Below are 21759 nucleotides of genomic sequence, written 5' to 3' on the forward strand. Positions count from 1 at the left end.
ATGTCATGCTGATTGCGGAATTTGTCAGTGGTAGGCGCATATGTTTCCGCGAATTTGGAACCATATTATGTAGGTAGATCGCCTTTATCAGTACCTACCTACAGAAAAAGGTGGGGTAACTCGCAATCTGGATGATTCAGCATGCGAACGGCTGCGCGAGAAACCGGCTGTGTCTCTGCGCACGATTTAAAAAAAATGTACTTGGTATTGACTTTTTTTTTAAATATATTCATATTGAAATAATATGTTGATAATTTTCAACTCCTTTTTTATCAAAACCATATATTTATATAGAAGAAAAACTTATTTTTTTCAATACGAAAACGATATATTACAAAAAAATTCAATTATGACAAATGTTACCTGAGTTAATATAAAATTAAGTTGTGATTTATTGTATACTGGATCTTAATCATTTGTCGAATGAACTGTGCAACTATAACCGATTATTATAACTAGCAAAAAATATTCCAATGGCTAACACCATTTGTTATGTCGGTAGTGTAATGGCAAACGGGTATATCTGTCAAATTTTTCATTTTCTAAGTTTGTTCCACAAAATATCTAAAATAGTGTATTCCATAATCTAGCAAAAGGATATAGCTGTAGTTGCAATACTTATTTAGTTTTATTAAGATATGTACATATGCCATCCGAACAAAATATTTGATTTCACAAGTTTGTTTTTGCTCTCCTGTAAAATTTGGTCTGAGACAGATATACCCCTTTGCCTTTACACTACCAATGTGATTCATTAAATGATTGTCAATAAAAACATTTTCCATTAATTATAGCTCTGTTTATGGGGTATTTTCACTTCGGTTGATAAGTTCATATTGGGTTCCAAACTTTGAACCGCAATACATCCAAGTTAAACGTGGACTGGTTCCTTTCTTCATAATACCAGTCAGTCGGGCATGTCACAGGACACGGGCATGGCACAGGACGTCCGGGAAGCGGTTGAGGGTAATGATTGTGACGTCTTTTGCAGGACGTTAAAAATATTCCCATTTTAAAAGCAGAAAACTTTAAGAGATCATTTATATGAAAACATTATTTTTAGTAACACCATGAACATCATAAAAATGAACTTTAAATATTCAATACTTACATTTAAAACGTTAACTCCTATTTTTGAAAATACCCTATTTCACCACATTCCTAGGACTGACAAAAAACACTTGAAGAAATTCAATGAATAAAAGTACTTTAAATGCATGATTATAAAAAAATAAACTTCTAGATATGTGCAAAGGATAATGATGCCATGAAAGGTGGGTACCTTTTCCTAGTATAGTGTAGCATATATTGTCTTCTAACCTTTTTCCACAACCAATGGTGCATGGGGCTCTACATGGTATAGACGTAATATTTCCTTGACTATGAAATATATGAAAGCATGGTGATAATTCTTGTTTTTCAGGTACCAGTCCAGATTTATATAAACCTTCAACTCTCCTCAATTTCTTATTAATTATTTTCCTCCTAGTACTAATTCCTTAATTGCTTTGCAAAATAGATTTTAAAAAAGATATTAGTTTTGTACTGGTAAATTGTAGCGCGCATAATTTTTTTTTTTAGAAATAGAGAAATATAATGTCGAGCTAAACTCGACATCAGAGTTGATATGACAAGAACAATCGACTCAAAGGGTTAAATGAATCATCAGGGTTAAATGGATATTATATGTATAGTAATAAAATGATAAAAGTATAGTAAATTTGTCCACCTCCGTTGTGTCATTACACTACGGAGGTGACAGTACGGTAGCCAAGCATGCTGACCATTGTCAGCATGCTTGGCTACCGTACTGGAGGTCCCGGGTTCGATTCTCAGGGGGGGTCAAATAAATAGAAGTGTAATATTTATTCATGTGTTAATTATCAAGATAACACTACGTTTATATGATGCAGTGTCCTATGCACCACCGGGTTCGGATATGGGTTTAAATAAAAAAAAATAAAAAAAATAATCATTCCTATGGGTAATATTTATAATACAAAACTTATCAGAAGTAAGAAAAATATTTCATGAATTTAGTATTCACATATCGCTCACTCCTTTCAAGAACGTCATAAATCAAAAATCGTGAATTTAGAGTTGGGCATGTTTTCGGAATGCCCAGAAAATGTGCTATATCCCAGCAAAAGCGGCATATTTTAAACTTAATATTTACCCGCTACAGGGCAGAAAATGATGTTTTTGCATTTTGAGGAAAAGGTATTGTTTAATTATTTTTTTAAATATACTAAATATTTTTCAAATGTAGAAAAAACCTTCAGGTTTTACCTAAAAAGATTTGTTGCGCAGTAAAAAGTTCAATAAGTGGCTTGATATTTATTTTTAATACATTGTATTATATTTTTAAACTTTAAAAACGTTCTCCTGAATAATCAAGTTTTTTGATTTATGACGTTCTTGAAAGGAGTGAGCGATATATGTACATATGTACAGTAATTTGAATAAAAATCACTATAATTGGAATTGAAATAATAACCTTTCCTGCAGTCGAAAAACACTTTTCTTCTTTACACCGCTATCATTACTTAAGTGGTGCATTGGGCATCTAAGTGAATCGACACTATAAACTCAGTTGTGATTATATGAAGGTAGGGTGATCAGCTCTGCGTTCTAGATTTATGGAATATGTTTGATGGGATACTCAGCTCAGGTTGGAAAACATCACCTATATAAGAATGGAAATGGAGATAGAAAACTATATAAGAGTTAACTTAAAATTTAAAATTAAAACCAATATTTTGTTTAAATTCTCTTATTTTAAAACATATAAGCTTTTATAGAAAAAATCACAATTATAAGAAATATCAGTAAATAAAGAAATATCATGGCATGGTTTAATGGCTCCATTAATTATTTTACACTTAAAATACGAGCCCTGTGCACAAAGTCAACATCAAGATTTGCGCAATATAACTACTACTATAAGGCCAACGTGTCACGCACAATTCCACGGCGTAATATAAAATGTTAACAACATATAATATATTATCTCCTTCTGTCATTATCACGCGCACTCCTATTGCACCCATAGGGCCTATAATGTTCTCTCGCAGCCAGTCACATACAAAAATACAGGACATTTTAATGGAAATATAAGGCAGCTTACACAAATCACGGCACACGACTCACGACACGGAGCTGATGGCATTATGCGGGGATCCCATCTGGGTGAGGACTTTATCTAGCCACTGCAGCGGCCCGTGCAAGTGTATCTCTATCCAACAGGGGGTGGACGTGACGTCCTGCCGGTGATACTCCGCCCCCCAGCCCTTCACGAAGGACATGCGGATGGTGCACATCTTGGTCAACTCGTACACCGCTTCGAAGCCGTGGTTCACACTCTGGCTGAGCAGCTGCGCAAACTCTTGATTGTTAAAAATCTTCAGGGAGCACGACGGAGGGATCTTGCACACGGTCGAAGGATGGAAGCCGTGGTGGTGATTACAGTTACGGCTCTGCACGAAGATGGCCGAATCCGAGAGGCACTCGGCGTACACCTCTCCACCTACATAATACAGGTGGACTCCTTTACCTATGTGGCGCCTCGTGTTCTCGATGGTGCTGTTGCGATTCACGTTGCTCAGCTGACCGAGGCAGAACCGATCGCTGTTGTTGGAGGGGTTGGTGAAGCCGTCCACGATGACGGAGTGAGAGGTGCAGTGGAACACCTCGCCCACCCGACAGTTGAGTTCGTAGTAGGCAATGGAGGCCCAGTAGGGCGGCTCCTGGTAGCTCACGGGGGCCACCTCGCCCGGCGCCTCCTCGGACGCGGGGCTGGCGGGGCTGTAGGCGGGTGGCGGCGTCTCCGCCAGGGTGCCGAAGGGGCTCACGGGGCCGGAGCTGCCCGGGGAGGCCCCGCCCGACAGCGAGGTCGGGGGCGAAGGCAGGTTGAAGCCGGAGCCCGAGTAGCTCACGTTGTGTGGCATGGGGGGCTCCGAGACCTGCTGGAACGGCAGCAGCGAGTGGCCGGGAGCGAACTCAGAGTGACGGGGAACCAGCACCGGCGGCAGCACGGGACTCTCCACGCGCTTGTAATGGTAAGGGTTGATGCAGACCTCCTTCTGCTTGGCGCTGAAAGGGTACTGGCACAACTCCAGGGGCTTGAGCTCGTGGTGGCTCTGCAGATCGGGCCAGCGCCACACGCGACAGTAAATGACGTGCGGAAGTCCTTTCCGATGTGAAACCTGCAATATAATACATTCGATCAAGCAACACAGAACGCGGAGGATATTCCGAAAAGAATAAATGAGAAATAATCACCTGCAATCTTCCATCTAGAGAACGAGGTATGGTCACACATTTGGAGGGAGTTCCTGGACAAGAAAGAGCGCGTTCTAGTTCTTCTATAGCCCCTTTTCTTTTCTTTAGCTTCTTTACTAGGCTATCCACAGCTTTTTCAGCCCATTTCTCTTCCTCGTCACCCTAAAACAGTTACAATACAAAAACAAAACTCGAAACACACGTTACGCTATGGCAATGTTGTAGCGCTTTTAAATGGAATTGACAAAACTAACCTGTTTCCAGCCCAACAACTTCTTCACAGCGGGACTTGTGAATGAAAATAAACTATTGAGACTCGACATAGGTCCACTGCTGGAGGATTCGACATCATCGGTCTCCATCGCGAGCAGTTATTGCGAAGATCGGCAACTGAAAAGAAGAATTATTAATCATTGGGGACGTTTATTCGAGCGCGGGTAAGTCTGGTGACTCATTTACCGAGGTACACTCGGCGCTCGTGCGGGGTAAACACTTCCGAGAAATGAGTTATCGATCCGCGACATTAATTCGGAGGGTTCCGTAACCTGCGAAAAACCAGGAAATGCTAAACGGTTGTGGTGAAATGTGTTTGAAAACTGTTCAGTTACATTAGCGTCTAAACGGAAAGAGAGGATATTTGGCGACAGAATGTCTGAAAAATAATACTCAATTTATGCCGGCACATGGCCTTAAACACACAAACTATCAAAAGGGAAGCATTTTAATATTGAATATAAAAATGAAGTCAATGAGCACGCACCAATCAGTATAATTACAAATATTTGTCACAAACTGTTTATCAGTTGATGGCTTTTTTTACGAAAGCTGTCCATCTCTGTCACGTCACAATGCTGCCATTTGGAAAATATTTATTGCTGCCAACTGCAAACACACAAAAAATATATATAAGAAGGTAATGTTCAATAACTAAAAGTAATCATTGCGGGATCATTTAAGGATCGTAAATGATCACAAATTTAAGCTTTGTCATTATATACGTAGGTACATGCAGTCGCGATTTTAAAAAAATGTTTATAACCAATTTGATCTTATATTAAAATAACAACTATGTACATTCTTTAATTTGACCAGTGACCGGGTTTCGTCGTTATCGATATCATCAGACAGGGTAATTTGATTATTTTTGGAAATTCAACATTCTTTTTTTTTGTTACTTATTTTTTAGCTTATTAGCCCATTATATTATATAAAATTCAAATAATCAGGGGTATTTCATAAAGTTCATTTCCTCACTGCTTTTATATGCAGTAAGTCCTCTACTTACGCGATTTCGACTTACGTGAATTCGTAATTACACGATTTTAAAAATAAAATATTTCTCCAGTCGTTTATTTTCACATAGTATTGTGTTGATAGGAAAGTGAGAGAGAAAAGCAGAGAAATGGCACTTGCTCATGCTTTGCACCCTATCCCTCTACCTTTACTGTCAAAACATGTGATTAACGACTAAGTCATAAGTTAGTTACGTGTGTGTTGCGATTGAGATTCTTTCCACGTTTTCATTTTCATTTGCATTTAGTTGTTTTCACATATGTACTATATCCATCAAAACTAGTGCATATTATGCATACTATATATTATTAAAAAAATCAAAAATATTTTTTTTAGACTTACACGAAAACCTTTGGGACGAATTAGTCACATATGTAGAGGACATACTGTACTTGTATCTATAAAAATAAATAAATAAAAATTGCTCATAAATTTAAATTGTTTTAAAAAATCATCCAAAGAATATTATTTTTACTCTAGAATACAAGTTAAATTATTTTTATTCTTTCTGCCAGGCATCCAGGAATTATATTGAATATATTTATATTTTTAAAGGTGTATAAATTTATTGAAATTGTATAGTTGTCATTTAAAGCTGACATTGCTTCCAATAAACTTTGTTTGAAAGTATTTTATTAAAATTCATTCACAACATAGCATTTCTTATTTTTTCCTCTTTTGGTGGGTAGGGACCTGGCACCCGATATATTTATGAATAAATCTGTTTATACAGTATGGCTGCTATGCATTAGTTGGATCCCCTCCTGATCTGATTCATCCAATCGAGCCCCATTTGACAGTCATCGATCAACGACAGGTTCATCTGAGTAATCCTGGTCGCAGTTTCTGGGAGTAAGAGATTGTTATTCTTTGGTCGAGCGGTGATAACTTGCATAGTATGAAATCTTTAAGGATGATAAAGAGCAGCGCAAGGATGTAGCCTTGCATGGCACTAGCGGAGGTACAATATTACTGTAGAGTACAAATCAATAAGAGGATTAGATAAAAATTATGGAAAAAGGGATTCTAAACATAGATTCATTACCACATTTGAAAAAATGTTTCGTAACATCAGAGTGCCACGCAGATTGGTATCTGATAAAATTAATTCAGTGTAAAAGAAAATAAAATAAAATACGAATTATTTTCACTTAATTTTATTAGCGGAATATATAGAATAATGTCACATCATATTGTAGTTCTCATATTAAATTACAAAAAGATGAAATAATGAGATGTGCTCGAGCACAATTAAAACCAAGTAAGAAAAGCATTTATAAAAAATTAAAACAAAAAATTGAGAATGTATGTGTCTAACAATAAAAATATATTTAAAGGAAAAAAATGATAGATCATTATCTAATTACATAAAATACAGGACACAAAACATATTCTATATGCATATTTGGAGTTTACTAATAAGATGATGTTTTAAGAAAATATTACATGTTCATGAATATGGAGAAGGCATACAGGATTAGTTCATTTATGCTTTCATGATCCACATAAACTACCTTGTAAAACATAAAAAATTAACACTATATTTCTTCTGCAAAAAAAGTATTTTACTTAAGGGACATTATGTCCGTCAATTAAGTAAACATGCGATGTTCCAAATTATATTTAACAATTTATAATGTAAAATAATTTTGATATTTAAGGTCTTCACAAAATAAAACTTTTCTTCCTTTTAAGATTAATCAATGAAAAAAATAAAGAACATTTCACACACTCAACATTAAAGACGATTGATTCAAAATGAGCAAATATCAAATTTCAAATATGCAGAGGCAACTCGTTTGGTGTTCTATGTATCTGTGAAAAAAGTATGCTGTTTGACAACATTCACGACACTTTTTTCATTGTAGAAGGAGTTACAAAATGGCCTTATAAGTATGTAACTCCATTTTTACAATTTTTTGGAGTATTAAGCGCACTATATGTACATTTATATAAATTGCTTAGTTTTTTTAAAAATCATATTGTCTTTAGCAGTGGTCCCCTACCCCCGGGCCGCGGGTCGGTACTGGTCCATGGATCAAATGGTACCGGGCCGCCCAAGACCGTGTAAAAAATTTTAATTACATAAAAAAAATCAAACATACCCAATAAAAAATAAACATGCTATTGACAAATAAAAAATATTCAGTTGAAAACCCCTCTTCACGCCAAGCTACCGCTGACACAATACCTTTAGAAGTTAAAACATCATTCAAAATTGGTTAACGATGAATATGGGGGTTTTGATATGTTCAACTCGACATTGTTAGCACTGAGATCATTTAACTTTGTCGGTCGATATTGATGTTGTGGTGTGTCCTTCATTTTGTACAATTTATCTTTGACGTGATCTTTGATTTTTCTCCTTTTTCTCCCTCCCAGGTATTTTTACACATGTGGAATTTTGTAATCAGAACAGTACAAGTACTTGTTCTGTAATAGGTACTCATGTGTATAACTTGATGTCACTGATCTGTTCAATTTAAAGATAACATAAAACCGTCTAAAATATAAACAATCAACGTCCCCCTTTCAGCGGGCAGCAGTAAAATCATCAAACATCGACCTGCAGCTATTAAAAGGTTGGGGGCCACTGGTCTATAGTATAAGGTCATCATCACTTCACCAGATATTTTTTTTACCACATTAATTATTAAGTTGCAAGTAATATAAAGGAATTATTGAAATAGTCTTAATTTTACTTGGTAAGTACTACTACTTATTTAAAGTGTATTGTGACATGTGTTTCGATACATTCAACGTTATAATCAAACCCAATCGTGTTTGATAATGATTTTGAATATAATATGTTATATATTACCGAAAAGTGACTGCTTAAAGGATGGAATTGCTGTTTAGTATCAGATTTTTTTTTAGTAAAACTTTTTTAGCCGGAGTAGAGAAAATTGGCCTGGATCAAATGAAAAAGTGAAACACTTCCCTTTCTCCGAATACAACAGTTAAAAGGAAAGAGTGGGAGAATAGTTTTTTCCTCTCTCCATTGCTTACTTTATAAACAGTCTATGTGAACAGCGCCGCATTTACTGTGTTAATATGTAGCATAGGAAATCAGTAGACGCTTGCTTATTATACTGCACATTAGCTGAACAGATTTTAATACTCATTAGTTAAAAATTTGCATAATGCGATAAGTGAAATAGAGAAAGAAAAAGACAAGTACAGAAAGGGTGTGAGCCTTTATGGATGCAGTACTCTCTCGTTAATTAGAACATTTGCAGTCTAAATTATTTGTTTTATACTTCAGCTACCATAAACTCATAATATCTTTCTTAGAGTATGAATTAATGAAAATTGACAAATAAAAAAATATAGGAATATTTCGTTTAATTACAAGAGATTTTCTTCAATTAAATTCTAAGCAACATATTTTTGTGTTCAATAAAACAAAACTGTTAATATCAATTGAAAAGTAAGATACACATAATATGAAAACGTATAAAAAATTATTACAAAATGTCTACAAATTAATAAATGCCAATTTGAGCGTTGAACAATGAGTGGATTGATTGATAATTGGGTTTTTTCGCCCAAATATAAATTATTCAAAGCAATGCTTTCAAAAATAAATTATGGGTAGTAAAATCACTTATACATTTTTTTTCAATAGTACAGGTAAAATTCTTAAAATTCGTAAAAACTTGTGTTGTAGAAAAAAAAAATAGGGATTGAAACAAAAAAAAAACAACTTTTTTATATTAAGATTCATTCCAATATAAAAATATATATAATCCATGTTTGCAACATTGTTTTTTGACATTGCCATTTAGGCATGGCAGTGTGGCTAAAACAAATGTAATGTTCACATTTTTGACGCCTCAACATAGATGAAGAAGAACATGGAAGTCTGGGTAGTGATCACTTTACATTGTAACATTCACCATCCCATGATTATAATATAATCTTTTGGACAAGGTTTATGAACAAGGATTTGAACACATCCAAAAATGTTGGGAAATGTAATATTTTTCAGATATTTCACCCAATATTTTTTGTTTACTTATGTGACATCTTCAATTATCAAAATTAGTCATTTGTCTTTAATGTTATCATATTCATAAATGAAATAAGCTCATCGATAGCTAATTAAGGTGAGTGCTATGTATGAAAGTAAATAAATTATACTACATAATCGCGCAGTCCTGTTGTATGAAAAGTAAATCCATAGTTTTAAAGACCCAATAGATATAAAAAATACTAAAACATACTGGGATGTAACTTAAGCAAGTAATTTATGTTTGAAGACCTCGAATTTTCATTATATAAATACATGTATGTTTTTTTAACCACAAGTTATATTTCTTATTATGTAATATACTAGCTTCAAAACTGATACGATTTGTAAACAACATCGATCAGAGGACTATTACAACAATTATACATTTAATTCAAGTAAAACATTAATACAGCTTAAGTCACAATGAATTTTGTGTTAATCAGGATCTTGCTTGACTTAGCTGTTAAGTAACAAGTACACAGGTTTACTTGTGGCAACTACTTATCGAATGGTCAATCACTCAGAAAACCCCCTGATGTATTTCAGAAAATAAGTGGTAGGCTATGATGAAATGAACATATAGAAAATAGGTTTCGCCGATCTGTGTTTTACCACCTCTAGTTAAGTTATTTGATCCTAAATATGAAGTTTTCCGAGTCATTGAATCGATAAGTCTACGATTGTAACATAATTTAATGTATAGCGATTAATCCAGACTCCAGCAGTTTCTGTATCTTAGCCGCAATGTCTGGGTTCTTGAGATGGTCATGCAAGGCTTGAGGGTCCTGCTGCATCTGGTCGAGGATCAGTCTCATGGCCGGGTCTCGGAGGATGGCCTGCACCTCCGGGTCGCCCATGGCCTTCTTGCGGACCTCCTCAGGGTTGGAGTTCAGTTGCATTGTGCAGGAACGATAGCCTTCCAAGGCTTCTGCATTGCTAGAATCCAGTTCTAGCGCTTGTTGGTACGCTGTTGAAGCCTTGGAATATTGTTGCATACCCTATAAACCAATATAATTATTGAATAAAGGAAAACTGAAAATGATACACAATAGTCTTTCAGTTTTTATAGGGGTTATGTTTCTATTATCTCTTGTGTTCGCCATTATAATAAGAATAATAAGATATAATATTAATACTACTGAACTCAATATTGATACATTAAGTTGACATTCTGTGATATTGCTTAGATTAAAACTGCCAATTGTAAAACGCATTGTCAATGATTAACCTTTTAACCGCGTTAACTTTGTTCCTAAGAGACGCCCGTGCGCGGCGGTATTTCGCCGTTTTTTAAATGATTACTTTTATCATGTATTTAGTAAAGAAACAATTTATTTTCCTAAACAAAAACGTTTAATGGGATTCATTGTGCCTTTTTGGTACTCTATAATACACTTGTGTCACATTATTCTTGAAATATATGGTAATATAAACAAATAAGATCATAACATAAATAAATCAAAGCACGCATTGTGTGTCACTCTTACCCACTGGCGATGCGTAGCGTCGAGAGTAAGACAGATATAGGGCATGATTATGGCGCGGACTAATTACCGACCGCAAGAAAAATCAGGGATCTTTTCTTTACTTTATCCTTGTGATGTTACAAATTATTAGTCAGATATCATAACAGATGTCATAAGGCCAAGGATTGACGTATTATTTTATCCTAAGTTCCACACCATGAAAAAATCCCTCCAAGTTGAACTGAGGTTCGAAACTTGGAGCAAAGTAAAAACACATACGCTTATGTCAGCCGCGTATGGGGCATGTTTTATGAAAACACATACAGTTATGCGAGCCGCGTGGATCCGGTTAATGATGGTATTGGGATCCAAATGAAATTGTCAATTTAATAGCCTGACCCATCCACAATTAGCACCTCAAGAAATAGGTTGAATTTCACCAACAATAAACATAATATTGAAAAAATATATCAGCTAATACGTATCAATAACTGCATAAAAGATATTTGAAACTTAATCCATACCAAGGATTTGGGAGTGCTTTTAAGCTACAGTTAATATTCATAAAACCATTATACTCTGAACCCACGTCCTATGAAAACAATGAGTCTTAGTGTCTGAATACTAACACTACAAACACCACAGTAAATGTTGGGCAATGGAAACTGTAATAGTTAGAATTTTGAAAGCGTACTTGTAAGATTTTTCCTTTCCGAATCCAGCCCTTGATGAACTTGCTATCGAGTTTGCAGCACATATCACAGTCCTTGAGACCCAGATCAAATGCGGCTAGCTTGGTGTAGCAGGCAGCCCTGTTACTGTACAGCTTGGGGTCATCGGGATTCCTCTTGATAGCTTCGGAGTAGTGCTTTACTGCCGAGCCATAGTCACCTATGGAAATGTCAAGATACTCGTTAGAAAATATCAATCTAGTCATCAATTATATACTAGTGAAATTACACATAATTTATTTCAGGACATTTATATTCTTAAAAAAAGGCGCAAGATATTCAAACCTTTTTTGAAAAATTCATTTCCCAATTCCTTCTCTTTCTCAGCCTTTTCAGGATCAATGTATTGTCTACGTTCATCTTCTTTGATAAATTTTTCAATGTCACTCAATAATGTTTTTATTTCTGGTGTTCTGTGCTCGGACATGGACTTCTCGTAATATGTTTTGGCTAATTTCCACTGCTCCATTTTCTTATATGCATTCCCTGTAACAATAAATAATTTTGCATACAATACGCTAATAAAGCTACATTTGGTCGATAGTTAAATCGGAAATATTCCATTTTTAACAATTAGCGTATAATTTATACTATGTTTTTACATAGTATGGCAGTACAGGCCTGTAACCTACTCTAAAATAACTAGGGTTTTTTTTTTAAATAAGCACAGAGGATTCTAATATTGACAAATTATGTTGATCTATTGTCAAATTGTATAAAATTCAAGAAAATTAGTGAACCCTATTGAATATAAGTTTCGAATAAATGGATAGCTCAGCTATTCATAAGTCTTGTTAAATACAAAGCCAATACAGTCCAGTATACTGAAACTGATAAAAAACACTAGCTTTTAGTTTGTAATGAAGATAGAGAAGATGCCCGGCAGTAAGACTCTGGTTTGCCAGTCTCCGTGACTCCCTTAAGATAAGAGCCGGACACCCGTACTTGTGGCTGTGGAGATCAAAACAGACAGACACCATTTGTATCGTGTTATATACTTAAATGAGACACAACAAAGAAAAAAGCACAACTATATTAAAAGAACTTACCGATGCGCATGAAAGCTTTCGCAATCAATTTAAAATCAGCCCTATTTTCTCTCCCTATTTCAATGGCCTTATCACATTGCTCGATGCATTTTTGGAATTCTCTCTGCTCAAAGTACACAGCGGCAATATTGTTATAGTAGGTAATATCAGTGGGATCGTGCACTAGGGCGGCATTGTAATGTTCTAGCGCTTTTTCAAATTCTTTCTTTTTATAAAACTCATTTCCTTTAACCTTCTCGGCATTTGCCAATTTCTTATGTTCTGGAATGTTGTCTTCGGGTTTGGGGGGCTGAGGTCTGGCCTTGGGAATCCTGGGGGTCTCGATAACGATGGGATCGTCAGTTTCCATAGCTTCTCGAGAGTCTAAATCCAGCAACACACTAATGGTGGTCATCAAACGGGGGTCTTGAAGGCTATTACCGTTGAATGTGCTTTGAGGGTTTGATTGCAAACTCTGAAAACAAAAATATGATACAACTCTTAATATATTCATTTTTGATACATATAAATGTATAAATAAGTAAGGTAAATGACATATAATAGACACAAGGCATTTACGAATGTCTGTATTTTTTGTGCTTTTTGAGTACAATCATATTGTGCAAGTCGGAGGTAGCTTTCATGTTTGTCGATGGGATTTATAACAACCATGAAAGCTACCTCTAAGTGAATCATTTTGAGTTCAAAATCAGTATTAGTTAATGTTAGAAATCATCAAAATAGTCAATCCTTTGAGAATATTAACAACTTTCCAGAACATCATTCAAAATTACTTCTAACATGGATTAGTTCTTGCAGTTGACCAACAGGTTAGAAGGAAAAAAGAATATTCCAAAGTTGCATTCTGAAAATAATACTTACTTTGACTAATTTCAGATAACTCGGATCATTCATCCAGTCCCGAGTTTTGGGGTGGTTTCTCAATTTCGTTAACATATCTGCTCCTGAAAATGGGTTACTTTTAGGGCGAGCTAGAAGCATCGCTTCATTCATGCCATTTATGAGCTGTTCATTAGTAGGGTCGAATTCCAAAGCCTGCTGATAAACTACAGCGGCATCTTCATATCTTTCTAAGAATATGAGGGCAGAAGCCTTCCTGGAGAAACCCTTGATCCATGTCGGATTAAGGGACACGGTTTTCTCGGCATCTTCGAGCGAGGCTTCGTAGTTGCCAGCTTTTGCGTGAGCAGCGGATCTATTGCTGTACAATACGTAATTAGAACCATCTAACTCGATAGCCTGACTGTAATAATTCACAGCTTCATCGAAATTTCCAGACGATAAAGCGGCGTTACCCCTTTCCTTCAAAGCTGTAACCTGAAAGGAAAAAAGTATATAAAATCGAAACACCGGTCGCCAGTCATATAATGAAACATGCATTTGAAATAAACAAAGACTCATATTTACCTGATCCATTTAATAAAATGTTTTCGTTCTCACAACAAAGATCAATATACCAAACTCGAAAAATTGGCGTCGAAAACTAGACCTCGCGGTCGAGAAACGAGACTTCAACGGACGTAAACCGCACACAACAAAATATGACAATTTGCCGGACCTTTCTAGAAACTTCCTGAGGACAGTTCTTGGTGTCTTCTTCTTCTTGTTTCGAATCAATATGGCAAATATTATGTACTTAGCACATGTGCGTTTTTCGGTTTCGGGAAGTGAAACGGGTCGGGTTGTGGTCCCGTAGTTAGTGTCGCGGTCAGAGTTTCTGGGTTTCGAACCCACTTTACGTTATTTTTGATAATGAGCCGCTTAGGCTTACAGAAATTGTATGAAATTGTAGTATTTAAAAAAATAATAAAACACAAACATTTCTCTCTTCTCTTAATCAATAAATGAAAAAACAAAAAAAGTGATAAAAATTCATGTTTAAATATGAGCCTTTAATATGTAGGGAATGTAAAACGTTAACAGATTATTTTTTCAATTACCGAACGTTCAAGTGACTGTGAGATCTAGTTACGGCTTATGCGACACCGCTAATATTGGAAAAGTTTTTCAAAAAGCTTGCAGTCAAGAAACAAAGGATGGATCAAGAAGATTTTACTTTGCAAGCCTCCGTATACTCCTCAAAATCTGGGTTTATTAATAAAGTGAGTATTTTTTTATTATTATGTAATAGTACTAAGTTTTATGTTACAGGACAAACTGTTTTTTTCACGTGAATTATTATGGAAAAATGCGTTTCACAGAATGCTCCTTAGAACAAATTAAGTACTAGTATTAGGTACCTATGTTATGCGAGTTTTTTTTTTAATACCTAACGTCCGAAAGACTGTAATCTAGCTACGGCTTATGCAACACCGCTTATCATGATCCTACTAAGGGTTCAACTTTTTATGTTTTATATATAGCCTATGCCTACTTGTGAGTGGATTTTCTTTTTATGTTTAAAGTAACTATAATTTCATGTAATTCATGAGTGAAAATTCTAGGCAAAAACACTGTTGTTCGAGGAGTCACTGTATTTAATTTATACCTAAATCGGTAATCTGTGGTAGCTGTGTATACACATAAATATATATATATATATACATATATATATATATATATATATATATATATATATATATATATATATATATATATATATATATATATATTTATATATATATATATATATATATATATATATATATATATATATATATATATATATATATATATATATATATATTTTTTTTTTTTATTTTTATTTTTTTTATTTTATTTATTTTTATATATATAATAATTTGCTGTCTGTGGTGTGTCTATGGTTCAAGTATGTATTTTGTTTTGCTGGTTTCTTTAGAATTTAATCTTTGGTTTCTTTGCTTTTTTGACATAAGGACAAAAGTGTGGACATAAGTATAAATTAGCAACATAAGTGTCCGAAATATTGGTAAACTTTTCCGTTTTCTCTTATTTATTATCATTAATAAAATAAATGAAATGCCGATTCAATTAAATAATAATAATATTTAGTCAAGTTATAACCAATAATAGTTTTCTTTGTATTTTATTAGACAGTCAAACTAATTTTAATTAAATAAATGTTATGATTTCAGTACAACCTGAACAATCGAGTATTTTTAAATTGCTTATCAATCGTATCAACCTACAATCCAAAAATTCAAAACCCTGTAACAGTAACACTGTTTCGTGAATTGTAAAACAGTAAACAATATTTTCTAGCAATGTCTCAAAATAACAATTCTATATTGTTAGATGTGGATCCTAGCATTATTGAAAAATATATGATGATAACAAAGGTTGGTATTTATATTATTTTTGCTTTCTCGCTTTACTGCCGTGTAAAGTTGTTTGCGGACCCAATTATTCCTTTATTTTTATTTACTTTTTGTTGTTGTTTAAATAAAGTTGTAGTCTGGCGAAAATTTTTTACTGAAATTAAGTTAGTTACAAATGTTATTACTTGACATATAATTTAGCCCGAAGTGGTTGCACAGGTTACATAATATGTCTACAACAACCAAAATATCAAAGTATTTTTTTTGAAACCTATGAAATTGCCCTACTTGTTTTTAGTTTGTGTATACTTTGAAAATATTAAATAGACTCTCAAATGTAGTATACTTTGTATAAAGCCTACCGTTGGGTGAGTCAGGAGGACTCTCAAAGCTTGGGGTTAATATTTTTTTCTTGAATGTTTTGTATTTTCCTTAAAAACTTAAAATATACACATGTATAATACTGGAAGGGGAAATTTTTATGTTAATGTTTTGGATTGCACTGTAGCAGTACTCAGCAAAATAATCCAGATTAACGCATTTGCTTCTAAAATTTATAAGACCTGTTTTCTTTGTTACCTATGAAGAAATCACTAGAGATTTTACTATTATTATCTGGTCATAGATAGGCAAAATAAGCTGGCGTATCTTTATTTTGTGCACTGTATTTTGTCAGCAACCTCCTGATTTTTAACTGGTTGACTGTAGTCGAGTTAATATTAAAAAGAGAAAAAGCTTTTATTAAAGAATTAAATTGGATTACTAGTTTAATTTGTGGGAACAACTCATGGGATATATTGATGTGGCGCCAGTGCAAGGTTAAGGCTCAGAATGCCCTGTTATCTGGGTGCTTTTTCCAATTTCTGTAAACCCTCTTGAATATTGCTTAGCAATAAACCTAATTAATTTTCGTCAATGTATTTTTTTAACTTTAAAATCAATAATATGAGATTAAATAACATTTATTATGTTATGTATAGAGAGAGGCAAGACGACCAACAATTTAAAGGATTTTAATTAGGTATTATAAAAGTGAGAATTTATATATAAGTATATGTGAATTTTAAATACTAATTGGGTAATTCATTTTCAAGCAGGAATCTAGTGTGGAAGATGATATAAAAAAATACTTAGCTCCCGAGAAACCAACTTCTTTCCTCGTCAAACCAAATCCAGGTGAATTTGAGTCTTAAAAATATTCCTTTACAAGTCACATTTCTTTTTTAGTTCTTGCTATATTTTTGAACAAATGTCTTTTATTAGCTGCAATTTAATGTTGAAAGAATTTTTCAGAATATTTGTTTTTACCATTATAAAAATATTGAATTAATAAAATATTGGCACATGACCGCTTACGAGGTTTTAGTCTATCGGTAACGAGACATACCTATCTCTTTATCAGAACATTAACTACACTAGCATGCGAACAACACTACAAACAATAACCATAGCACTGATCATATATTTACTTAGACAAAATATCACATGCATTGTAAGTCTGTAACAGACTAAAAGTGCAAGTGCTTAATATTTTGATGGTGTGGTGTGAATAGCTTACTAACAGAATATTGTGTTAACTATTTTCTAACATGATAAAGATTTTGTTAAAATGTCTGATCACATAAATTAAAGCTATAAATATTTTAAGTATCAATAATACACCACTTATTTTCATCTATTTTAATATTTTCGTCGTTTGACAGGATTCTGTGTGAAAACCTGGATTAAAAATGACAATAAAAAGGTATTTATTAACATCTGCCAAACAGATAAAATCCCACCTCCGGATGACATTACAGAAGAAGATCTGATAAAAATACTAAGTTCAGATGAACCTTCTTGTTACCGAGTTCCTATGAGCTTAGGCGACGCACACACGGAAGGTGATAATTCTGGGCAACCATCGACTGTGTATGATGTCGCTATTAATTCGGGATTCTTTCAAAAAGTTCAAAAAAGTAGAGTATTCCATAAATTTTTCCTGACAGTTATTTTTGAAGGGTTGCAAGATAAGTATCAATTTGAACTAGAAATGGAGAAATACAACATTTTGAAAAATAAAAAATCTATGGGCACTTTACAGGCACATAGAATACAGAATAGAGATGTAGAAAAAGTAATAGATAAAACCTATACTCCTCTGATTGAAGAAATTAGGACAGTGAATGAAGAAGCTTCTCAAAATAGCGCTCCTCAAATAGAAAAGAAGAAAAGTACCGAAGTTAAATATACGTTAAGAAGGGAACTCGAAAAAGGAAACATAGCATTTCTCATTGGAGAATTCAACATAGATAGAAGGGTATGCATTTGATTTTTTTTCGTGTTGAAATTTACTTCCATTTGTGATCTCATTGAAGATAGTTTTGGTGCCCAAGTCCAAACACATCTCATCACTTATGTAACATATATGTAACTCACTGTACTAATAATTTTATTTTATTAAATTAATATCTTCATTTAAAAGTTAATTTAAATCTTTCTATTTGCAACTAAGATTATACCCAGATTTAAAGCTATTTCCATTGTGTGAGTGCGGTGTATCATTGCATGATTGTCTAACGACCTATACTGTTTACTTCCGTGAAGGGATAGCAGTGCAATGATCACTTAATGACTTACTTACCGTGTTGAAAGTATCGCATACCACATTCCGTTACTGCAACTCTCCCTCGCGGATGTGACATATTTTTTGGCAAATTACTTCATTGTGTGTGAGATTGTCCCCTTGAAAAATAAACAAACTTGCTTTTTGTCAATTTTATATGAAAATTAGTCCCTTAAACAAAATGCCAAGAAATTATTTGGCACTTTCAAGTAAAATTGCTTTGTATAGAATCAAAAGCGAGTCATTTAATATAAGTCAACATCGGCTCGCTTGGATAATTGATGTATTAAAACTTACCCCAAATGATTATTTTATTATTTTGCAGGAATGTGGTGTTAAATATGTGATCTTATTTTTCCAGTTATGTTCGAATGATGTACTTGTAGATGTGGGAGAAGATAGAATTATTGTAGAAGTTCCTAAAACAAATCAAATTACAGACATCTTTGTTCCGTACACAATTAAACAAAAATCTATCACTGCTGTTTTGAATCAGAATACAGGAGTAAAGTATATTTTATTTTTACTGATTTTTAAAAATTCTTTGATTTTAGTCAAAATTAATGATTTTATACGAAAATGCTAAATCTTTTTCGAATTCAAGGTGCTGACGCAAAAATAGTAAACAAAAAAACTGTGTCAATTGGTCCTTATTTACAAAATAAAAAGATTGGAATACAATACATTCATTCTAACTTTTATACTATCACATTAGACAGCAATTTTGAATAAGAGTTTTTAAAAAATATAAATGTTTTTAGAAATACTTCTTTTTACTTTATTATATAAGTGTATAAAGTAGTATAAGAAATGTTTCTCTGATATATTTGTGTCCAGCACCTTGTATGCTTCAAGAGAGAATATTTAAAATGGCCTTTTATCTTTACAATACTTTTTAACAATTATTCATCTTACTTACCTTATGTTTTTTTTCAGATATTAACAGTAAAAATGGAAGCTTGCAATGGAGCATAAAATTATGTCTTTAAAAAAATGAGTTTTTTATTTTATGACATAAATATTTTTTCCCTAACATTTTTTTAAAAATGGATAGTCATTACTACAAAGTGACTGCCGAATCAATTAATGAAATTAATCTCAAATTGACATAAATGTTTATGCACTATAGATTTAATAACAAAAATTACAATGATCACATTTTAAATCAGTGATGAAACCTTTTCTCAGGGATGTATGGTAAATATGTACTGGTAAAAAAAAGGTTTTTTGATTTATAAAGTTTAAAATAATATATGCATATAAGCATTGTGACGATTCCTAGAACTTGAAAAAAATGTTACTAAGGGTTTTTAGTCAATATAATACAAACCAATAAATTAATATTTTATTAAAAAATTAAATTATTTTAACAGAAATTGCCTTTGGTTTACATTGTGAATAAAGTTGAGGAAAGAAGAATTATAAATGCAAGTAAAATAAAATCAGAGGTTTTTTCATTTGGTTTATTGCAAACTCAGTTATAAAATGTATTCATAATACCTATTGGATTTATTTGTCAACTTTTTATACTAGATTTCACACAACTGTAAGTCATATTATAATACTTTTTGTTTTGTTTAAACTTTTGATATTAATTTAGTAGTAGTAGTAGTAAATAATAAATAAGTACATTAAGTATTTACACAACTAAAACAGAGAATTTCTTCTCCTTCTAACCCTTATCTGCACCCAATGGTGCATAGGGCACTACATCGTATTGACTCAGTGTTATCTCGATCATTAACACATGAAGGAAAGGTGATCAGCCCTCCGCTTCAGGTACCAGCCCAGGATTATATTGAATAAATATTAGAGTGAAAAAAAATCACTTTACTATTTATTTGACCCCCAGGGGATCGAACCCGGGACCTCCAGTACGGCAGCCGAGCGTGCTGAACATTATACTACAGAGGCGAACAGAGAATAATGAATACAAACAAACAAAGTTAATGAGGATAGCTGAAAATAAAAATTGAGATCTTGATAAGTGACTTCTTGTGAACTAAACTATCAAGGAGTAAGGTTCTGGTCCTTTGATTAGTGTCGCAAGCATTGACCCAGAGGGTCTAGGTTCAACTCCCTACTTGGTGACAACTTGATTTATATTTAAAAAAAATAGCCGCTTAGGCTTACCTGAAAATATTATTGGATTGAAATATTTGTGTGTATATCAGAATACAAATATTTATTTAAAAAAAGATATGCAAATAAAAATCACAATACATATTATAGATTAACCAAATATTAATTAACACGTTGACTGCCAACTACGAGATAAATCGTAGATTGCGTTCTTTGCTAGGACGCCGACTACGAGATATCTCTTACTGTGTTTACTTGCAATATTCGTGCAGATACGATAAAATTTGCAGTATATCAGTGCTAATATCGATAGATGGCTTCTGGGAAGAGAACAAAAAATCAATGCTGGCTTCGATGAACACAAAATTTATTAATAAATGAACAGAAAATGTAATTATGTACACTTGGGTCTGTTTTTGTGCGGATCTTTTTTATGCGATTTTCAAATATAATGGAACCTATTCCTTATATTTTTATGTAGTTGGAAGTCTTTTTTTTTTGCGAATTCGCATAAAAAAATCTATAATTTAGACTAGTGCGGGTTACAACCGTTAATTGCCCTACACATACAAACATACGTGATACGCGCGGTTTTTCTTCACCATTCCGCGCTAACCCGTATGACCTACGCGCACGAAAAAAGATATCTGTTCCAAAAATATTTAATGCGTACCGGATACTCTGACAAATTTTTGTCAGGTTTTGTACCTGACAATATTTTGTGACGACAAACATAATTTTTTTGCTTGTTTATTAAAAATATGCCTGAAAATAACCAAAAGGTAGGGTGGTTAAAGTGTGATTGTGTCACTGGCACAAAGTTGAGCTCAAATCTCACATTGTATTCAAAAGACACTACTGGAAAAAACAGAAAAAAGCACTTGTAATTTAAATCGAAGATGTATCTCAAAAATGATTTCCCATATGTGGATATTTAATCAAGGTAAAAACTGTTCTGCTTTTATTTTTATGATTTTTTTATAAACTTTTTTTATGCA

General features: G+C 33.5%; 3 protein-coding genes across 6 annotated transcripts; 1 reads left to right on the forward strand and 2 right to left on the reverse strand.

Moving 5' to 3' along the window:
- Positions 1-2757: 2757 nt before the first annotated feature.
- Positions 2758-5131, reverse strand: LOC148303238 (protein mothers against dpp). Its single transcript, XM_088270276.1, has 4 exons — positions 5042-5131; positions 4536-4671; positions 4282-4443; positions 2758-4205 (listed from the first exon to the last, which is right to left on the reverse strand). Exons 2-4 carry the CDS (start codon positions 4641-4643, stop codon positions 3147-3149), a joined length of 1329 nt encoding a protein of 442 aa, XP_088126402.1. The 5' UTR covers positions 4644-4671; positions 5042-5131; the 3' UTR covers positions 2758-3146.
- Positions 5132-7489: 2358 nt separating this feature from the next.
- On the reverse strand, positions 7490-14435 carry LOC148303239 (stress-induced-phosphoprotein 1-like). Its single transcript, XM_088270252.1, has 6 exons — positions 14243-14435; positions 13697-14152; positions 12836-13289; positions 12072-12272; positions 11750-11946; positions 7490-10587 (listed from the first exon to the last, which is right to left on the reverse strand). Exons 1-6 carry the CDS (start codon positions 14249-14251, stop codon positions 10282-10284), a joined length of 1623 nt encoding a protein of 540 aa, XP_088126378.1. The 5' UTR covers positions 14252-14435; the 3' UTR covers positions 7490-10281.
- A 1212-nt stretch (positions 14436-15647) lies between these two features.
- On the forward strand, positions 15648-20332 carry LOC148303240 (PIH1 domain-containing protein 1-like). Of its 4 annotated transcripts, none has more exons than XM_088270318.1 (6): positions 15648-15725; positions 15892-16095; positions 17169-17250; positions 17778-18373; positions 19041-19184; positions 19616-20332. In XM_088270318.1, exons 2-6 carry the CDS (start codon positions 16021-16023, stop codon positions 19652-19654), a joined length of 936 nt encoding a protein of 311 aa, XP_088126444.1. In that variant the 5' UTR covers positions 15648-15725; positions 15892-16020; the 3' UTR covers positions 19655-20332. The 4 variants fall into 4 exon arrangements, with proteins under 4 accessions (XP_088126444.1, XP_088126445.1, XP_088126446.1 ...); XM_088270319.1 differs by having other exon boundaries at positions 17172-17250; XM_088270320.1 differs by having other exon boundaries at positions 19041-19189; positions 19616-19737.
- The last annotated feature ends 1427 nt before the right edge of the window (positions 20333-21759 follow it).

The sequence above is a fragment of the Brachycentrus maculatus genome, unplaced genomic scaffold (assembly GCF_059751285.1).
Source record: "Brachycentrus maculatus isolate JH-2025_06_01 unplaced genomic scaffold, ASM5975128v1 h1tg000378l, whole genome shotgun sequence".
Lineage (NCBI taxonomy): Eukaryota > Metazoa > Arthropoda > Insecta > Trichoptera > Brachycentridae > Brachycentrus > Brachycentrus maculatus.